This window comes from Erpetoichthys calabaricus, chromosome 1 (genome assembly GCF_900747795.2).
Source record: "Erpetoichthys calabaricus chromosome 1, fErpCal1.3, whole genome shotgun sequence".
NCBI classification, from domain to species: domain Eukaryota; kingdom Metazoa; phylum Chordata; class Cladistia; order Polypteriformes; family Polypteridae; genus Erpetoichthys; species Erpetoichthys calabaricus.
In genome coordinates, this window is record NC_041394.2 from 13,556,782 (window position 1) to 13,571,974 (window position 15,193).

Consider the following 15,193-nt stretch of genomic DNA (forward strand, 5'->3'; position numbering starts at 1 on the left):
CTTGTCTTCAATGATGTAACCTTGCCTGCGGCTTGAATCCCATCAATGTCCTCCTCCACAATAGGAATTGGCAGGTATGAATAAATCATTGATGGCTCACTGGGGGACAGAGAAGCAGACCTTCATATTTGCAATGGCTGGTAAAGCTGAGCTTGACATGAGACTGTTAGGATCAAAGGGTCCAGCATTTGTTTTACTTTCAGTTTGGCTTAGTTGCCTGTCTGTTTGGGATGAACTTCATGATATTCTTATATAGCACCTTACACAGAAGCCAAACTTTACTTAAACAGTGTGACCACCAGAGGGCACCACTGAGCCCCAAACCCCAGATACAACCACACCAAGACAGTTTTATTCACCAATATTATTTTTCACAATTCACACATCACAATGTCCAATGCACAATATCTCCTTCTTCTCCTTCAGGCGAGCTTCGCCCTCTGCCTCCCGACTCTGACTCAATCGGAGGAGGCTGGATGGCTTCCTTTTATGTTGGACCCTGCAGTACTTCTGGTGCCAGGGCATAAACCAACGGAAGCATTTCCGGATCAAGTGGAAGACCCCAAAAACAAGGAGTCCTTCTTTCAGCAACACCCTCTGGTAGCACTCAAAGACCTCGTCACTTATGACCCTCATGACTACGTGCCTACAGGTGTCCATACTGGGTCTACGCCAGTGGAGCACTGCCATCTACTGTACTGGGGGAGGAACTGCTCTTGATAAACAACCTCCATGAGTCCAAACATGAATCCCCCCGATTAATATTCACACACACACAATATGGTGGTCAGCCTGACCAATGAGAGCAAAGGCTGCTGTTTGTAAATGAAATGTGATGGTCATCAACTGGCTCAAATTCCAGCTATCGTCCTCTTGATTTATCAGACTCTTTTAGCTCAAGTGACTAAATCAGTTGTGATAAGAAAGAGTCAAAGACATCATAAAGATTTGGAGCAGCCAACTTTATATTGTTTTTCCCGGCTGCAAAAGATGATTTAAAGTAGCACGATGTGCATAGAACAGAACTGATTGTATGGAGACAAGATGGCGGTTTTAAATGATAAAACGGGAAATGGCCGGAACCGGAAGTGCTGTCTTTCTGACCGGAAGTGACGTCATCGTCGGTGCCAGAACTGGAAGTGACGTTTTCTTGACCGGAAGTGAAGTCATTGTCGGCACCGGAACCAAGTAGGATTTCTCGAGTATGGTCTGCAAGAGACTGAGAGAGACAGTTAGCACATTCCGCTGCCCCCTGGTCTGGCGTATAATTACCATTTCATTGGCTCTTTAGCTGTTTCCCATGCGCATGTGTGTAACACAGTTATATTTGAGGGATCAGAAGGAACAAGGTGACCATTGTAAAGCTGAGCTCGAGACGTCCTGCTGGTAATCCCCCAGGGCCAGGCCCACTGTGAAGAGATGCATTTTCAAGAGATGTCTGATCCATCAGCAGTCTGGCCGCAGTGTAGATGGTCAGGGGAAGCTCAATCTGCAGCATGAAGTTCACATGACTATGTATCCCATGGACACCTGCAGTTGTCCATATTGGGTCTATGCCAGTGGAGCACTGCCATCTACTGTACTGGGGGAAGAACTGCTATTGATAAACAACCTCCACAAGTCCATCCATTAATCCCCTCGATTAATATTCACACACACGCAAAATGTGGTGGTCAGCCTGACCAATGAGAGCAAAGGCTGCTGTTTGTAAATGAAATGTGATGGTCATCAACTGGCCCAAATTCCAACTACCGTCCTCTTGATTTATCAGACTCTTTTAGCCCAAGTGACTAAATCAGTTCATTTGAGGGATCAGAAGGTACAAGGTGACCATTGTAAAGCTGAGCTCGAGACGTCCTGCAGGTAATCCCCCAGGGTCAGACCCCATGTGAAGAGGTGCATTTTCAAGAGGTGTCTGATCCATCAGCAGTCTGGCCGCAGTGTAGATGGTCAGGGGAAGCTCAATCTGCAGCTTGAAGTGCACATGACTATGTATCCCATGGACACCTGTCAGTTGTCCATATTAGGTCTATGCCAGCAGAACACTGCCATCTACTGTACTGGGGGAGAAACTGCTATTGATAAACAACCTCCACAAATCCATCCATTAATCCCCACAACCTGGATAATAATCCAGCCCCATCCTGACCACGTTCTGCATCCTGTCATGTTGTCCTTCTGTTATGGCTTCCCTGCCAGATAAGGATCCACCTTCCATCCCAGTTGGGATGCCAATCCATCCACCATGGTGCTTACAACAGAAAACCATAAATTTCCCAACTCGCTTATCTCATTCTTGAGATCATGGGGCATCAGTGCCTATGCAGGTGACATTTAGTGCAAGATGTGAACCAGCCAAGAGGGGGGGTGCCAGTCACACACAGAAATGGGGCCAGTTTAGAGTCAACAATTAACAGTCACGTCAATATGACTTGAGAAGGACAACTGATGATAACCACGGGAGAGCAAGCAAACTCAACATTGATAGCGACTGGGCTGGGATGTGACCCCAGCACTAGCCACTGCGTCCATGGCAGATGCTTCCATTTTGTTTTTGAATTTGTTAGACATAGCAGTCGCTGCGCAAAGAGTTGGATGGAGGTCTAGAAGCTGCTGAAAGTTCAATTTGTGGGGCACAACATACCACAAAAATCCCAATATGGAGGACAAACACTTCAAGCTAAGGAAGTTCTTCCCATGATGCCCCCTGAGGTGCCACTGCACTCACCCACAACTGAATAATTACAAACAAAGCAGAATGTATGACAAACAACCTCTTTGCCAACAGTATAGCATATCACAGTAACAAACTCCCCTACCTGTTTGGTTAAAAAAAAATACAAAGAGCGGGCCAAACCTCTCCGGACCCCCTCTTGTAGTGAAGAAGCACCGAATCCGTGGACTGTTGATGTCTCACAGGAGCTCCGACCACCTGAAAGACCTCCGCCCGCGCTCCTCTTCTACCGCTTCCTCTTGGATCAGGCTGCTGCAAAATTTATAGCGGAGGAGGCGAGTGAAAGAGAATGCGGGATGAGCGTCTGCTGCGGTGGACGAGAGCAGAGCCGGCGGGTCAGGCGGTCACTAATTAATGTGCAGCCTTCTTCAATTATGGATCAGCTGCATTGTGCGCCGGCCGCCCTGCTGGGGATTCTCATTCTGTACAAAACGTGAGCTCTTCTTCTGTTTTAGCTCATCCATATTGAGCAGAATTTGGAAAAACAACTTGATTTGATTTTAGACAGTGCGCACTTCACCTCCATCTTCAAATGGACTTATTCAGTTTGGGGTGCTAGCGACAACAACGTGTTTATGTAACTCAAGTCATTGACTGGGGGTCTACACAAAGAACAGAACATAAAGAAACACAATGCCAGTTACCATCCCACTTATCCATGGAAGCTGGAGCCCATCCCAGCAAGCATTGGGCACAAAGCAGGAACAGTCCCCGGGAAGGGTGAACGCACACACCCACACACACACACACACACACACATACATACTGTGATAGACAACTGGGGACTTTGCCCCACCAGGATGCCTGGAGAGGGGCAATAGGGCAAGCCGCCCTGGACTGAATGAGGGCCACAGAGCTTGGAAACTCAACCCTGTGGGGCCTGTGGTCACCATCAGAGGGTGCTTGGAGGGTTCCGGAGCCATTGACTGCAGCACTTCCGCAACACCATAAAGTGCTGCAGGATGGTCATCATGGAGCACATAAAGGGGGCCACCTCACTCCTTTCAAGGAGCTGGAGTCGGGAGGAAGAGGATGGAGCTAGCGAAGGTGGCAGAAGAAAGAGTAAAAGTAAAGGACTGAGTAATTGTGGGTGTTTGGTGCATTGTGCTGTGTGCAGTGAAGAAACAAAATGAATGTGTGTGATTTTGGGACTTCTGAGTCTGCGTTCTGGGTGTCTTCCACGATACACACATGCACGCACACACACGCACACGCACGCACACATACATACACACACACATACACGCACGCACAAATACACACATACAGTGCATCCGGAAAGTATTCACAGCGCATCACTTTTTTGTTATGTTACAGCTTTATTCCAAAATGGATTAAATTCATTTTTTCCTCAGAATTCTACACACAACACCCCATAATAACAACGTGAAAAAATGTTACTTGAGATTTTTGCAAATTTATTAAAAATAAAAAAACTGAGAAATCCCATGTCCATAAGTATTCACAGCCTTTGCTCAATACTTTGTCGATGCACCTTTGGCAGCAATTAGAGCCTCAAGTCTTGTTGAATATGATGCCACAAGCTTGGCACAGTTTCGCCCATTCCTCTATGCAGCACCTCTCAAGCTCCATCAGGTTGGATGGGAAGCGTCGGTGCACAGCCATTTTAAGATCTCTCCAGAGATGTTCAATCGGATTCAAGTCTGGGCTCTGGCTGGGCCACTCAAGGACATTCACAGAGTTGTCCTGAAGCCACTCCTTTGATATCTTGGCTGTGTCCTTAGGGTCGTTGTCCTGCTGAAAGATGAACCGTCGCCACAGTCTGAGGTCAAGAGTGCTCTGGAGCAGGTTTTCATCCAGGATGTCTCTGTACATTGCTGCAGTCATCTTTCCCTTTATCCTGACTAGTCTCCCAGTCCCTGCCACAGAAGAACATCCCCACAGCATGATGCTGCCACCACCATGCTTCACTGTAGGGATGGTATTGGCCTGGTGATGAGCGGTGCCTGGTTTCCTCCAAACGTGATGCCTGGCATTCACACCAAAGAGTTCAATCCTTGTCTCATCAGACCACAGAATTTTCTTTCTCATGGTCTGAGAGTCCTTCAGGTGCCTTTTGGCAAACTCCAGGTGGGCTACCATGTGCCTTTTACTAAGGAGTGTCTTCCATCTGGCCACTCTACCATACAGGCCTAATTGGTGGATTGCTGCAGAGATGGTTGTCCTTCTGGAAGGTTCTCCTCTCTCCACAGAGGACCTCTGGAGCTCTGACAGAGTGACCATTGGGTTCTTGGTCACCTCCCTGACTAAGGCCCTTCTCCCCCGATCGCTCAGTTTAGATGGCCGGCCAGCTCTAGGAAGAGTCCTGGTGGTTTCGAACTTCTTCCACTTACGGGTGATGGAGGCCACTGTGCTCATTGGGACCTTCAAAGCAGCAGTAATTGTTTCTGTAACCTTCCCCGGATTTGTGCCTCGAGACAATCCTGTCTCGGAGGTCTACAGACAATTCCTTTGACTTCATGCTTGGTTTGTGCTCTGAGATGAACTGTGAACTGTGAGACCTTATATAGACAGGTGTGTGCCTTTCCAAATCAGGTCCAGTCAACTGAATTTACCACAGGTGGACTCCAATGAAGCTGCAGAAACATCTCAAGGATGATCAGGGGAAACAGGATGCACCTGAGCTCAAGTTTGAGCTTCATGGCAAAGGCTGTGAATACTTATGTACATGTGCGTTCTCAATTTTTTTATTTTTAATAAATTTGCAAAAACCTCAAGTAAACTTTTTTCACGTTGTCATTATGGGGTGTTGTGCGTAGAATTCTGAGGAAAAAAATGAATTTAATCCATTTTGGAATAAGGCTGTAAGATAACAAAATGTGGAAAAAGTGATGCGCTGGGAATACTTTCCGGATGCACTGTATATATGCATACATACACATACACCACCCCCCCCCCACACACACACACACACACAAATGCACACATACATATACACACACACATACACATACACCCACACACACAGATACACACATACACCCACCCACACACACACAGCCACACACACACACACACACATGCACACACACATGCACAGTGGTATTACCCTAACTGATTAACCTTTGGTATTGATTATATGGATTAGAATGAATTGGCATTAGATAAGCTGCTTGTAAAGAAAATGTAAGTTTATGGATCAATGCCCTCTCAATCAATTTAAAAGAAAATAACAACAACAGCAACATTTATTTCTATAGCACATTTTCATACAGATGGTGTAGCTCAAGGTGCCTTACAAGAAAAGTTTATAAAACACAAAACTAAGTTTAGGCAATACAAGGTAACAAAGAATAAAGTTAAGTCAAATAGCCAGTAGGACAGAAAAAACAAAACAAAAAAAAAAAACTCCAGATAGACCAGGGAAAAAAAATAAAACAAAATCTGCAGGGGTCCCAACGCCAAGAGAACCACTCAGGCCCCCACTGGGCATTCTACCTGACATCATTGATCTCAATCAGTCCTCATGGTTTTCAGGCTTCACATGAAAGAATACAATGCTGACGGTCATGTAGTCCTCTGGCCTTCAATCCATCCATGTAGGGACATCACGGTGCCCTGATCAGGTGGTGGGGGTGCAGATCAGCACCACAGAAAACCGGAAAAATAACAGCAGAGAAAGTAGGGGTTAGTTTGGATTTCTGAGCTATGAGATCAAAATGATAATTCAATACATATACAGAATATCAGGGTTACACTAAACTGAAGTTATGAGAAAGCCATGTTACAATAACGGGTTATTAGCAGTTTTTAAAGTGCTCCACTGTATTAGCCTGTCGGTCAGCTATTCCAGATTTTAGGTGTATAACAGCAGAAGGCCGCCTCACCATTTCTGTTAAGTTTAGCTCGTGGAATTCTAAGCAGACCCTCATTTGAAGATCTAAGGTTACGATTTGGAGTGTCAGGTGACAGCCATTCTGAAATATCTGGCTGAGTGAGATTATTGAAGGCTTTGTAAACCATAAGCAGTATTGTTAAGTCAATTCTAAATGGCACAGGTAACCAGTGTAGTGACATCAGAACTGGAGAGATGTGCTCGGATTTTCTTTTCCTAGGTAAGATTCTGGCAGCTCCATTCTGCATGAGTTGCCATCGATTGATGTTTTTTTTTGGGTGGTCCTGAGAGGAGTGCGTTACAGTCATCTAGTGGACTGAAAACAAAAGCGTGAACTAACTTAGTAACAAGTAACAAAAAGTCTAACTTTTGCTATATTCCTAAAGTGAAAAAATGCTGTCGTGGCAATCTGATTAATATGTGATTTAAAATTGTGGTCAGAGTCAATAGTTATCCCTAAATTCTTTACCCTTCCTCTTGACTTTTAAGTCTAATGGATCAAGTTTATTTCTAATACCCTTATTATATCAATTTTTGCCAATCACCAAAATTTCTGTTTTCTCCTCATTTAGTTTAGTGAAAATGACTACTCATCCATTCAGAAACACAAGTAAGACATTGTGTCAGTGAATCAAGAGAGTCGGGGTCATCAGGCGCTATTGATAAATACAGTTGTGTGTCGTCAGCATAGCTGTGGTGGCTCACGTTAGGCCTTGAGATCATCTGACCTGATTGAAGCATGGAGATTAAAAAGAGCAGTGGACCCTGGAGAGATCCTTGTGGAACACCATATAGAATATCAGGGGTGTTCAAAGTATAATTACCACAAAACTAACAAAGAATTTTCTACCTGTTAAGTAAGACTCAAACCAATTTAAGACCCTGCCAGAGAGGAAGAATATTGTGATCAATGGTATCAAATGCTGCACTCAGATCTAAGAGGATGACAACAGATAAACAGATAAACAATACAAATGTGGGCAGCATGGTGGCACAGTGGTTGCGCTGCTGCCTCGCAGTAAGGACACCTGAGTTCGATTCCCGTGTCTGTGTGGGTTTCCTCCGGGTGCTCCAGAGGTCCAAAGACATGCAGGTGAGGTGCATTGGCGATCCTAAATTGACCCTAGTGTGTGCTTGGTATGTGGTTGTGTGTGTGTGTGTGCAGTGGGCTGGCGCCCTGCCTGGGGTTTGTTCCTGCTTTGCTCCCTATGCTGGCTGGGATTGGCTCCAGCAGACCCCCATTACCCTGTGTTAGGATATAGTGGGTTGGACAATGGCTGAGTGACAATTCAAGTCATGTTACAGTTAAATATGAAAAGCTTGCGCCTGTATTTTATTTCTTCCAAACAGCTAGAATACTGCATGTGCCGATCAGCTCAAGGCCTCAGCCTGCCTGCCTGCTCGGCCAGTAGCGTGATGATGACATGAGGTGATGACAAGCCAAGGATAGTGTGCTCTATTAGAAAACTAAAACGCCATTGTCTTAGGGATGCAGCTGGTTAAAACTTTAGCCTTGAGGGATCTTTGTGCAACAAGCAGCTATTCATTTAAGGCGTCCCAGTGTCTCTTATATGTTATGGAGGAAGATGATCTGCTGTGGCAACCCATAACGGGAGTAGCCAAAAGAAGAAGAAGAAGTGTCTCTTATATGTGGGTCCTCCTGATTCCAATTTTAATGGTGGGATTTGATCGATAAACAAGTCTCAGGCACCTGCAAGTTGGCAAGTTTCAGTCAGACGATAGACATTAGGTAATGGTGGGGTTGGGCATTAAGAAATGGTAGGAAGAACCAGAAGGTTTTGCATAGACAATAAGAAATGTCATATAAGCAGATGCACTTCCTAGTTTAAACACTTGCTCCATTGTCAAGTCCCTTTGTTACATTGCTGTGTGATAAAGATTGCAGTATTTGATTTAAGCTGCCTGTCTTTGTTCAGGACACACAAAACAGGATTATTAAAGAGCACAGCCATACTGCACTTTTTCTCACTCCTCCCCATTGGCACTTATAGTAGTAAATTCAGGAGGAAAGTCTCAGTCCATAAGCTGTAAGGTTACTGAACATGTAGTCATAAGAATAAATATTATAAAAAACTGTGTGTGTGTTATATAAATATATATCATTTATCCTTTGAATGCAATGTCTTTGTTGGTATTGTCAGGTGTTCTAAGGCGACATGCAGGAAAGCATCTCATTGTACTGACTACCTGTCAATAAACGTGAACCAAAACTTGAAGGGAGCTGCAAACTCCATCTATGGAAAGCATTCAAATTGCCTATAAATTGGAGGAAAGAAAAAATGACCTACAAGCATTGAAAAATCTCCGCTCTATTGCATATCAAAGACCAGGATCCCAAAGTTTTTAATGGTTTGTTTAAATACAGCCATTACTGTCTTCCTCAGCTGCTGAATCCTTTGATAACAAACACCAATCTCTGGACTCAAGCTCTTAAGTGTCGTCAATGCCGAACTGCTGAATATGGCCAAACTGAATTATTATTATTAGTGTTTACGTGTTGGACAGCTTTCAGATTCAGACAGTGGGCTTTGATGTCCAGGTGGTTCAAGCCCCTCTCCCTGATCCTCAGAAGAGGCTTTTCTTCATGTCAGATAGTCACATAAGGTCCTGGACCTTCTGATGTTACACACGGATAATGGTCTAACTGCCCTGGTAATGAACAACTCTTGACAAGGGTACCAAGTCTTACATTTTTACCCTAGATCCCTCTAGAATGATTCACTCAGCAAATAATTAGGAACCCTTGTATGCCCGCTTATCCAAGCATTTGTCTACTCAGCCAATCATGTGGCACTTTGGCAATGCATAAAATCATGCAGATACAGTTATGGAGTTTCAGTTCATGTTCACATCATATACCAGAATGGGGTAAGAAAAATGTGACCTCAATTATTTTGACCATGGTATGAATGTTGGTGCCAGACGGGCTGGTCTGAGTATTTCTATAACTGCTGATCTCCTGGGATTTTCATACACAACAGTCTCTACAGCGATGTTTCCCAATCTTTGAGGTGCCATGGCCCATTTTTTCACATGCCAATGTGTCACAATCGAGCACAATCTTCAGAGCGGGAAGGTCACAATACACCTGAGATGCTGCCTCTCTGAATCGAGCATGATCATTGGAGCAGCAGATGGGGTTTCATCTAAAGATGGCCGCGATCCTCCTGTGATCCTGCCTCTCTGAATTCAGCGTAATCGTTGGAGCAGTGGATGGGATTTCGTCTGGGGTTGGCCATGATGCTGCCATTGTGAATCAGAGCTGTAATAGAAAGAGAGGACAGCAATAAAGAGTTGGGGTGCCAGCATGGCCACCCCGTATAATTGGTTTCAGCAAAATCCAAAAAAAAAGTGCAATTATCTTGGGGTCAGCTCAGTAGAAGTGAGTTCACAATAGAACCATCCAAAGATGGCGGTACTTCCAGTTTTGGGCCCTTCTGACAGGAAGAGGTGGGTCCAGTTGGACGGACATGGAAGTGATGTCAGATGAGTTCAAGCCATCAATCAAATTCAATGGGTGGAAGAGAGAAAGGCATTGGGACACAGCCCCAACCCCTGGAGCGGAGGTAGAACTGCAGTCGCTAGTGCCCATCAGCCATCCCCTATGGCTATGTGGGTAACAGCACATTACAGGGTTTCATCTGGAGTCAACTGTGGCCCACCTGCAATGCCACCACGGCCCACAGGTTGGGAAACACTGCTCTAGTGTTTACTGGGAATGGTACAAAACAAAAAAAAGAAAAAATAAAATCCAGTGGCTAGCAGTTCTGTCCACCTTGTTGATGGGAGAGCTAAGAAGAGTTTGAACTTACAGGAAGGCTATGCTAAGTCAGATAACCTTTCCGTACAATTGTGGTGAGCAGAAAAGCATCTCAGAATGCAGAAGATGTCACACCTTCAGGTGGGTGGGCTACATTAGCAGAACACCATGTTGGGTCCCACTGCTGTCAGCCAAGAACAGAAAGCCGAGGCTACAGCGGGCACAGGCTCACCAAAACTGGATAGTTAAAGATAGGGATAATTGTAGTCTGCTCTGATGAATCTCCATTTCTGCTGAGGCACACAAACAGTAGAGTAAGAATATGCCACCAACGGCAATGATCCATGCAGCCAACCTGGCTGGGGTCAACAGTCCAGGCTGGTGCTGGAGCTCTAATGGTGAGAGAAATGTTTTCTTGGCACACTTTGGGCCTATTAATACCAACTAATCATCTCTCAAATGCCACAGCCTATCTGAGTATGGTTACTGACCATGTGCATCCCTTCATGGCCACCATCATTTAACGGCTACTTAATGACCAGCATGATGTCACAAAGCAATTGTCATCTCAAGCTGGTTTCATGAGTGTAACAATGAATTCAGTGGCCTTCCCAGTCACCAAATCTGAATCCAGTAGAACACCTTTGGGATGTAGTAGAACGTAACATTCACAGCATGAATGTGAATCATGTCAACATGGACCACAATCTTAAAGGAATGTTTTCAACCTCTTGTGGGGTCCATGCCATATACAATCGAGGCTGTCTGTACTGTAGAGCCAAAGGAGGCCCTAGCCAGTTACTAGTATGTTGGCCTCCAGAATTTGCTCATTGAGTGTAGGTACTCCCATGAAACATTTGAGGAACAGACCGTCTGGACATTCTATCTTAAGATTATAATGTGTACTGTAACATTAAAGAAATACAGACATGGAATACGACATGGAAACTGTCTCCCAGCACTCCTTTGTGTGAAGCAACCTTGAGAGGAGTCCCAGAAGGAGCTCAATTACAGGTCATTGCAGTCAATCTTAGCAGAACACTTCTAAACGAGATCTAAACAAAACCTCAAAACTTCAATATGGATCATGCAGTTCCAAAGTAATCACTGTCCACTCCATAGCTACCCTCTGATAGGTAAAGCACTTTATGATGAACAAAATAGGCAGGCCTAGAGCTCTCAATCTGAATCCAAGCCTTACCACTTCTGTGTGGAGTTTCCATTTCTTCCCCATTTTTGTATTTTTCTTTCCATACTTCACATCTCAAAAGCACAAGTCATTGGATAATTGCAGACTCTAAATCAGCCCTGTATGAATGAGCATAATGGTTTCTGCTGTGGTCTCCCAGTTAGGCACTTGTCTGTGTTGCTTCTTTTGCTCATCTTCTTCAGTTATTGTTTAACCCACTATGGATGTGCCCATGGTAACACATTCAAATGAGATGATTCCCTGTCCACAGTAAACCAGATCCATTAGAGACTGAGGGGGATATGACACGATGTAGTAGACAAAATCCAAAATTTCTTCAGGCTGCTGAGGCATTCCGGCTGTTTCCTAGCAACATGGTGGCACAGCTCTTAGGTCAGTTGCCTCAAGGTGACCAGAGATGAGGTTCAGATCTTGTCTGTGTGCAGTTTGCATGTTGTCCTTTGGCATGTGTAGGCTTTTCCCAGGTACTTCATCTTCCTCACACATCATCCACAGAATGATCTGCTCCATGATAGATTGGCATTGGGTGCCCTCCCTGTTGGAATATGCAAGTTCAAAAACTGAATGGGATATTATGAACATGAAAGTTGCAGACATTTTAGGGAGAATAGGACCATTGCACCCAGCATCTTCTGGGGAATGAAACAAACAGGGGGATGCATTTTGGCTCGCCAAGGTTGCCTAACTGAAAGTCAAACTGCTTTCTTTTGTGGCCTGCCATTGAATCCTGAGATCTCATTTTGTGTGTTTATGTTGCAGCAGATGCCTCCAGTCCCATATCTCTGGAAGAAGAGTGTCCTAATCGCAACTTCTTTATCCGCATGAAGTCCACACTCACCAAACGAGGACTACATGTGAAGTCTTCTGGGTACAAGGTATGTGAACTGTTGGGTCAGGCATGTCAAAGTGACTCAAGTGTAGTGGTCTACTCTGATGCTGAAGCTCATTGGTTAGATGATAGAAACCTTTTAAAAATGTCCTCAAGTGTCTGTGCATGAATTTTCCTACCAAATTCTCTGATTCAATATTATGGTATGGTGGGGCCTTTCCCAGCAATTAGGTTAAAGGGAGTAATAATTATATTTTTGATTTATATAGCACCTTAGTCAAACTCACATTCACTATACATAACATTAATGAGGACAAAACAATAGAGTACTATGTAATAAAACAGTAAGGTCCAAGTGTCCAGTCCAATCCAATTGGCCAGTTTGGCTTTAGGGTATTTGGTCAGTCTGGCTATGGCCATGCGATGGAAGAGGAAGTGCGAATGTGAGACACACAAGGAGGAGTAAAGGTGAACACTGAGAGAGTCGCTTCTATAGATGGCCAAGTATAAAACTGGACAGAAGGTGAGAAAGGCACCTCAAAAATAACGACAGAGCCTGAGGAGCAGTAATTATGGGAACATGTTTGAGAGACTGAGACACCAGTGATGAGACTTCACATGCACACGCTAATACTGAGGAAAGTCACGAAGGTACATGTTACACAAGAGAGAGAAGGAAAAACAACACCAACAAGTTATGACAAGAAAAATCCTAACAGAAGGGAACGATTTGGAGTTGAGTTTTAAGAGAAGACCATAAAGAGCAGTCACATTGTGGTGAAACATTCTAAGGTTTAGAGGCCACACTGAATGACCAGACCCCCCATGTAATCAGTTTGGTCTAAGGGTCCTTCAGCAATCCAGTGCCAGAGGACATGAGCAAGAGTGGAGGGTTGTAAGGGTAAAGGAGTTTAATTAGGTAAGTAGGGGTAAGACTATCTAACCTTTAGAGGTGTTAGGTAGAAGTTTGAATTGTTTATGCGGAGTTCTATCTATCTATCTATCTATCTATCTATCTATCTATCTATCTATCTATCTATCTATCTATCTATCTATCTATCTATCTATCTATCTATCTATCTATCTATCTATCTATCTATCTATCTATCTATCTATCTATCTATCTATCTATCTATCTATCTATCTATCTGAGATTGGTAACTAATATAACCAAAAAAGAACAGAAGTGATGTACTGTTCAGGCTTTATCTAAGTAAGGACCCTGGCTGCTTAATTCTGAATAAATTCTATACTCTTGAGTGTTTTAGCAGCAGAAATGGTTAACATGTCAGGTCGGGTCAGGTCAGGTTGGGGAATATGCAGTGGTACAGCACGTTCCTGCACCCACCACATGACGAAACAGCTCAAGACTCTGGTTGGAAAACCCCAGGTAGACACACAGTCCAGTCCCACCCTCCAGAAATGACCCTCTATCTGCCGCATACCAGGTGTTACATGGGCGTCCCCTTGGCCTGGTCCAGCTACTTGGGTCCTCAACAATGAAGATCCTGCGAGCCAGATCTCTACCAGAAAATCACGCTGCATGGCCATAGTGCCGTAACTGACACTCCCTCACAATGCAGGTCATGTGCCTCATTCAGGACTCTGTGAGCAACACAAATTCAAACCAGCGGTACCCAAGGATTCTCTGAAGAGAAACAGAACTGAAGGAGTCCAGTCTTCATCTCAGGTCACTGGATAGCGTCCATGTCTCACAACCATATAGCAAGACAGGAAGCACCAGGACTCTAAAGACTTGGACCTTCGTCCTTTTGCAGATATCGAGAGCGCCACACAACCCTTTCCAGTGACCTCATGACCGCCCATTCTCTCCCAATCTGTCTACTGACTTCATAGAAAGAGTCACCAGAGACATGAATGTCACTGCCGATGTAAGTAAACCTCTCAACAAGGTCAACACTCTCTGCACAGATAGACACACTGCTGATGGCCGTGCCCAAGAGGTCATTAAAGGCCTGGCTCTTGGTTGTTATCAGGACACACACAAGCCCAGACACTCAGACTCCTCACTCAGTCTTTCGAGAGCCCCGATCAGAGCCTCCATTGACTCTGTGAAGATCACAGCATCATCGGCAAAGTCAAGATCAATTAATCTTTCTTCACCAACAGATGCCCCACAGCCGCTGGACCCCACAATCCTGCTCAACATCCAGTCCATACAAGCACTAAACAGAGTAGGAGCAGAACACACCACTGACGAACCCCAGAATCAACTGGGAAAAACACAGAGGTTCTGCCTCCACTCTGCACAGCACTCACAGTACCAGTGGACAGGCCTGCCATGATATCCAGCAACCTTGAGGAGATCTCGCGAACCCTCAGGATGTCCCACATGGCAGCTCCATCAACTGAGTCAAACGCTTTACGAGAATCGACAAAGGCTGCAAAGAAACTCTGCCGATATTCACGTTTGCACTCCATGAGAACCCTCAGTGCGAGGATGCGGTCGATGGTCGACTTCTTAGGCGTAAAACCAGACAACAGGGAACAGGGGAGTACAATAATTAAGCGTGGAAGTAGCACCTTGTTTGTTTAAAAAAAGGGGAAAGGCAAGCAGTGTTGTGGAGATGGAAAAGCTCAGTTTCTGAAAGTGAGCTTCTATGAAGGTCAAAGGTAAGTGTCAAGCTCAGTAACACGGTGCCCTTTGGAAGTTTTCACATTTTATTATTTTACAACACCAGTAACAGGGCACTGCATGATAACGTGAGGTGAATCCACTTGACGTGAGCATTCCTAGTTTTCCTCCTCTTTCTCTGGACGTT

The 15,193-nt window shown here is 44.7% G+C and overlaps 1 protein-coding gene across 2 annotated transcripts in view; it reads left to right on the top strand.

Annotated features, from left to right (window-relative positions):
* Positions 1-15,193, top strand: part of npas1 (neuronal PAS domain protein 1) — a 374,233-nt gene that overhangs the window by 330,467 nt on the left and 28,573 nt on the right. For both annotated transcript variants that reach the window (XM_051934005.1, XM_051934009.1), the window contains one exon: positions 12,341-12,456. In XM_051934005.1, coding sequence (XP_051789965.1) covers positions 12,341-12,456 — 116 coding nt within the window. The remainder of the gene's footprint in view (positions 1-12,340; positions 12,457-15,193) is intronic.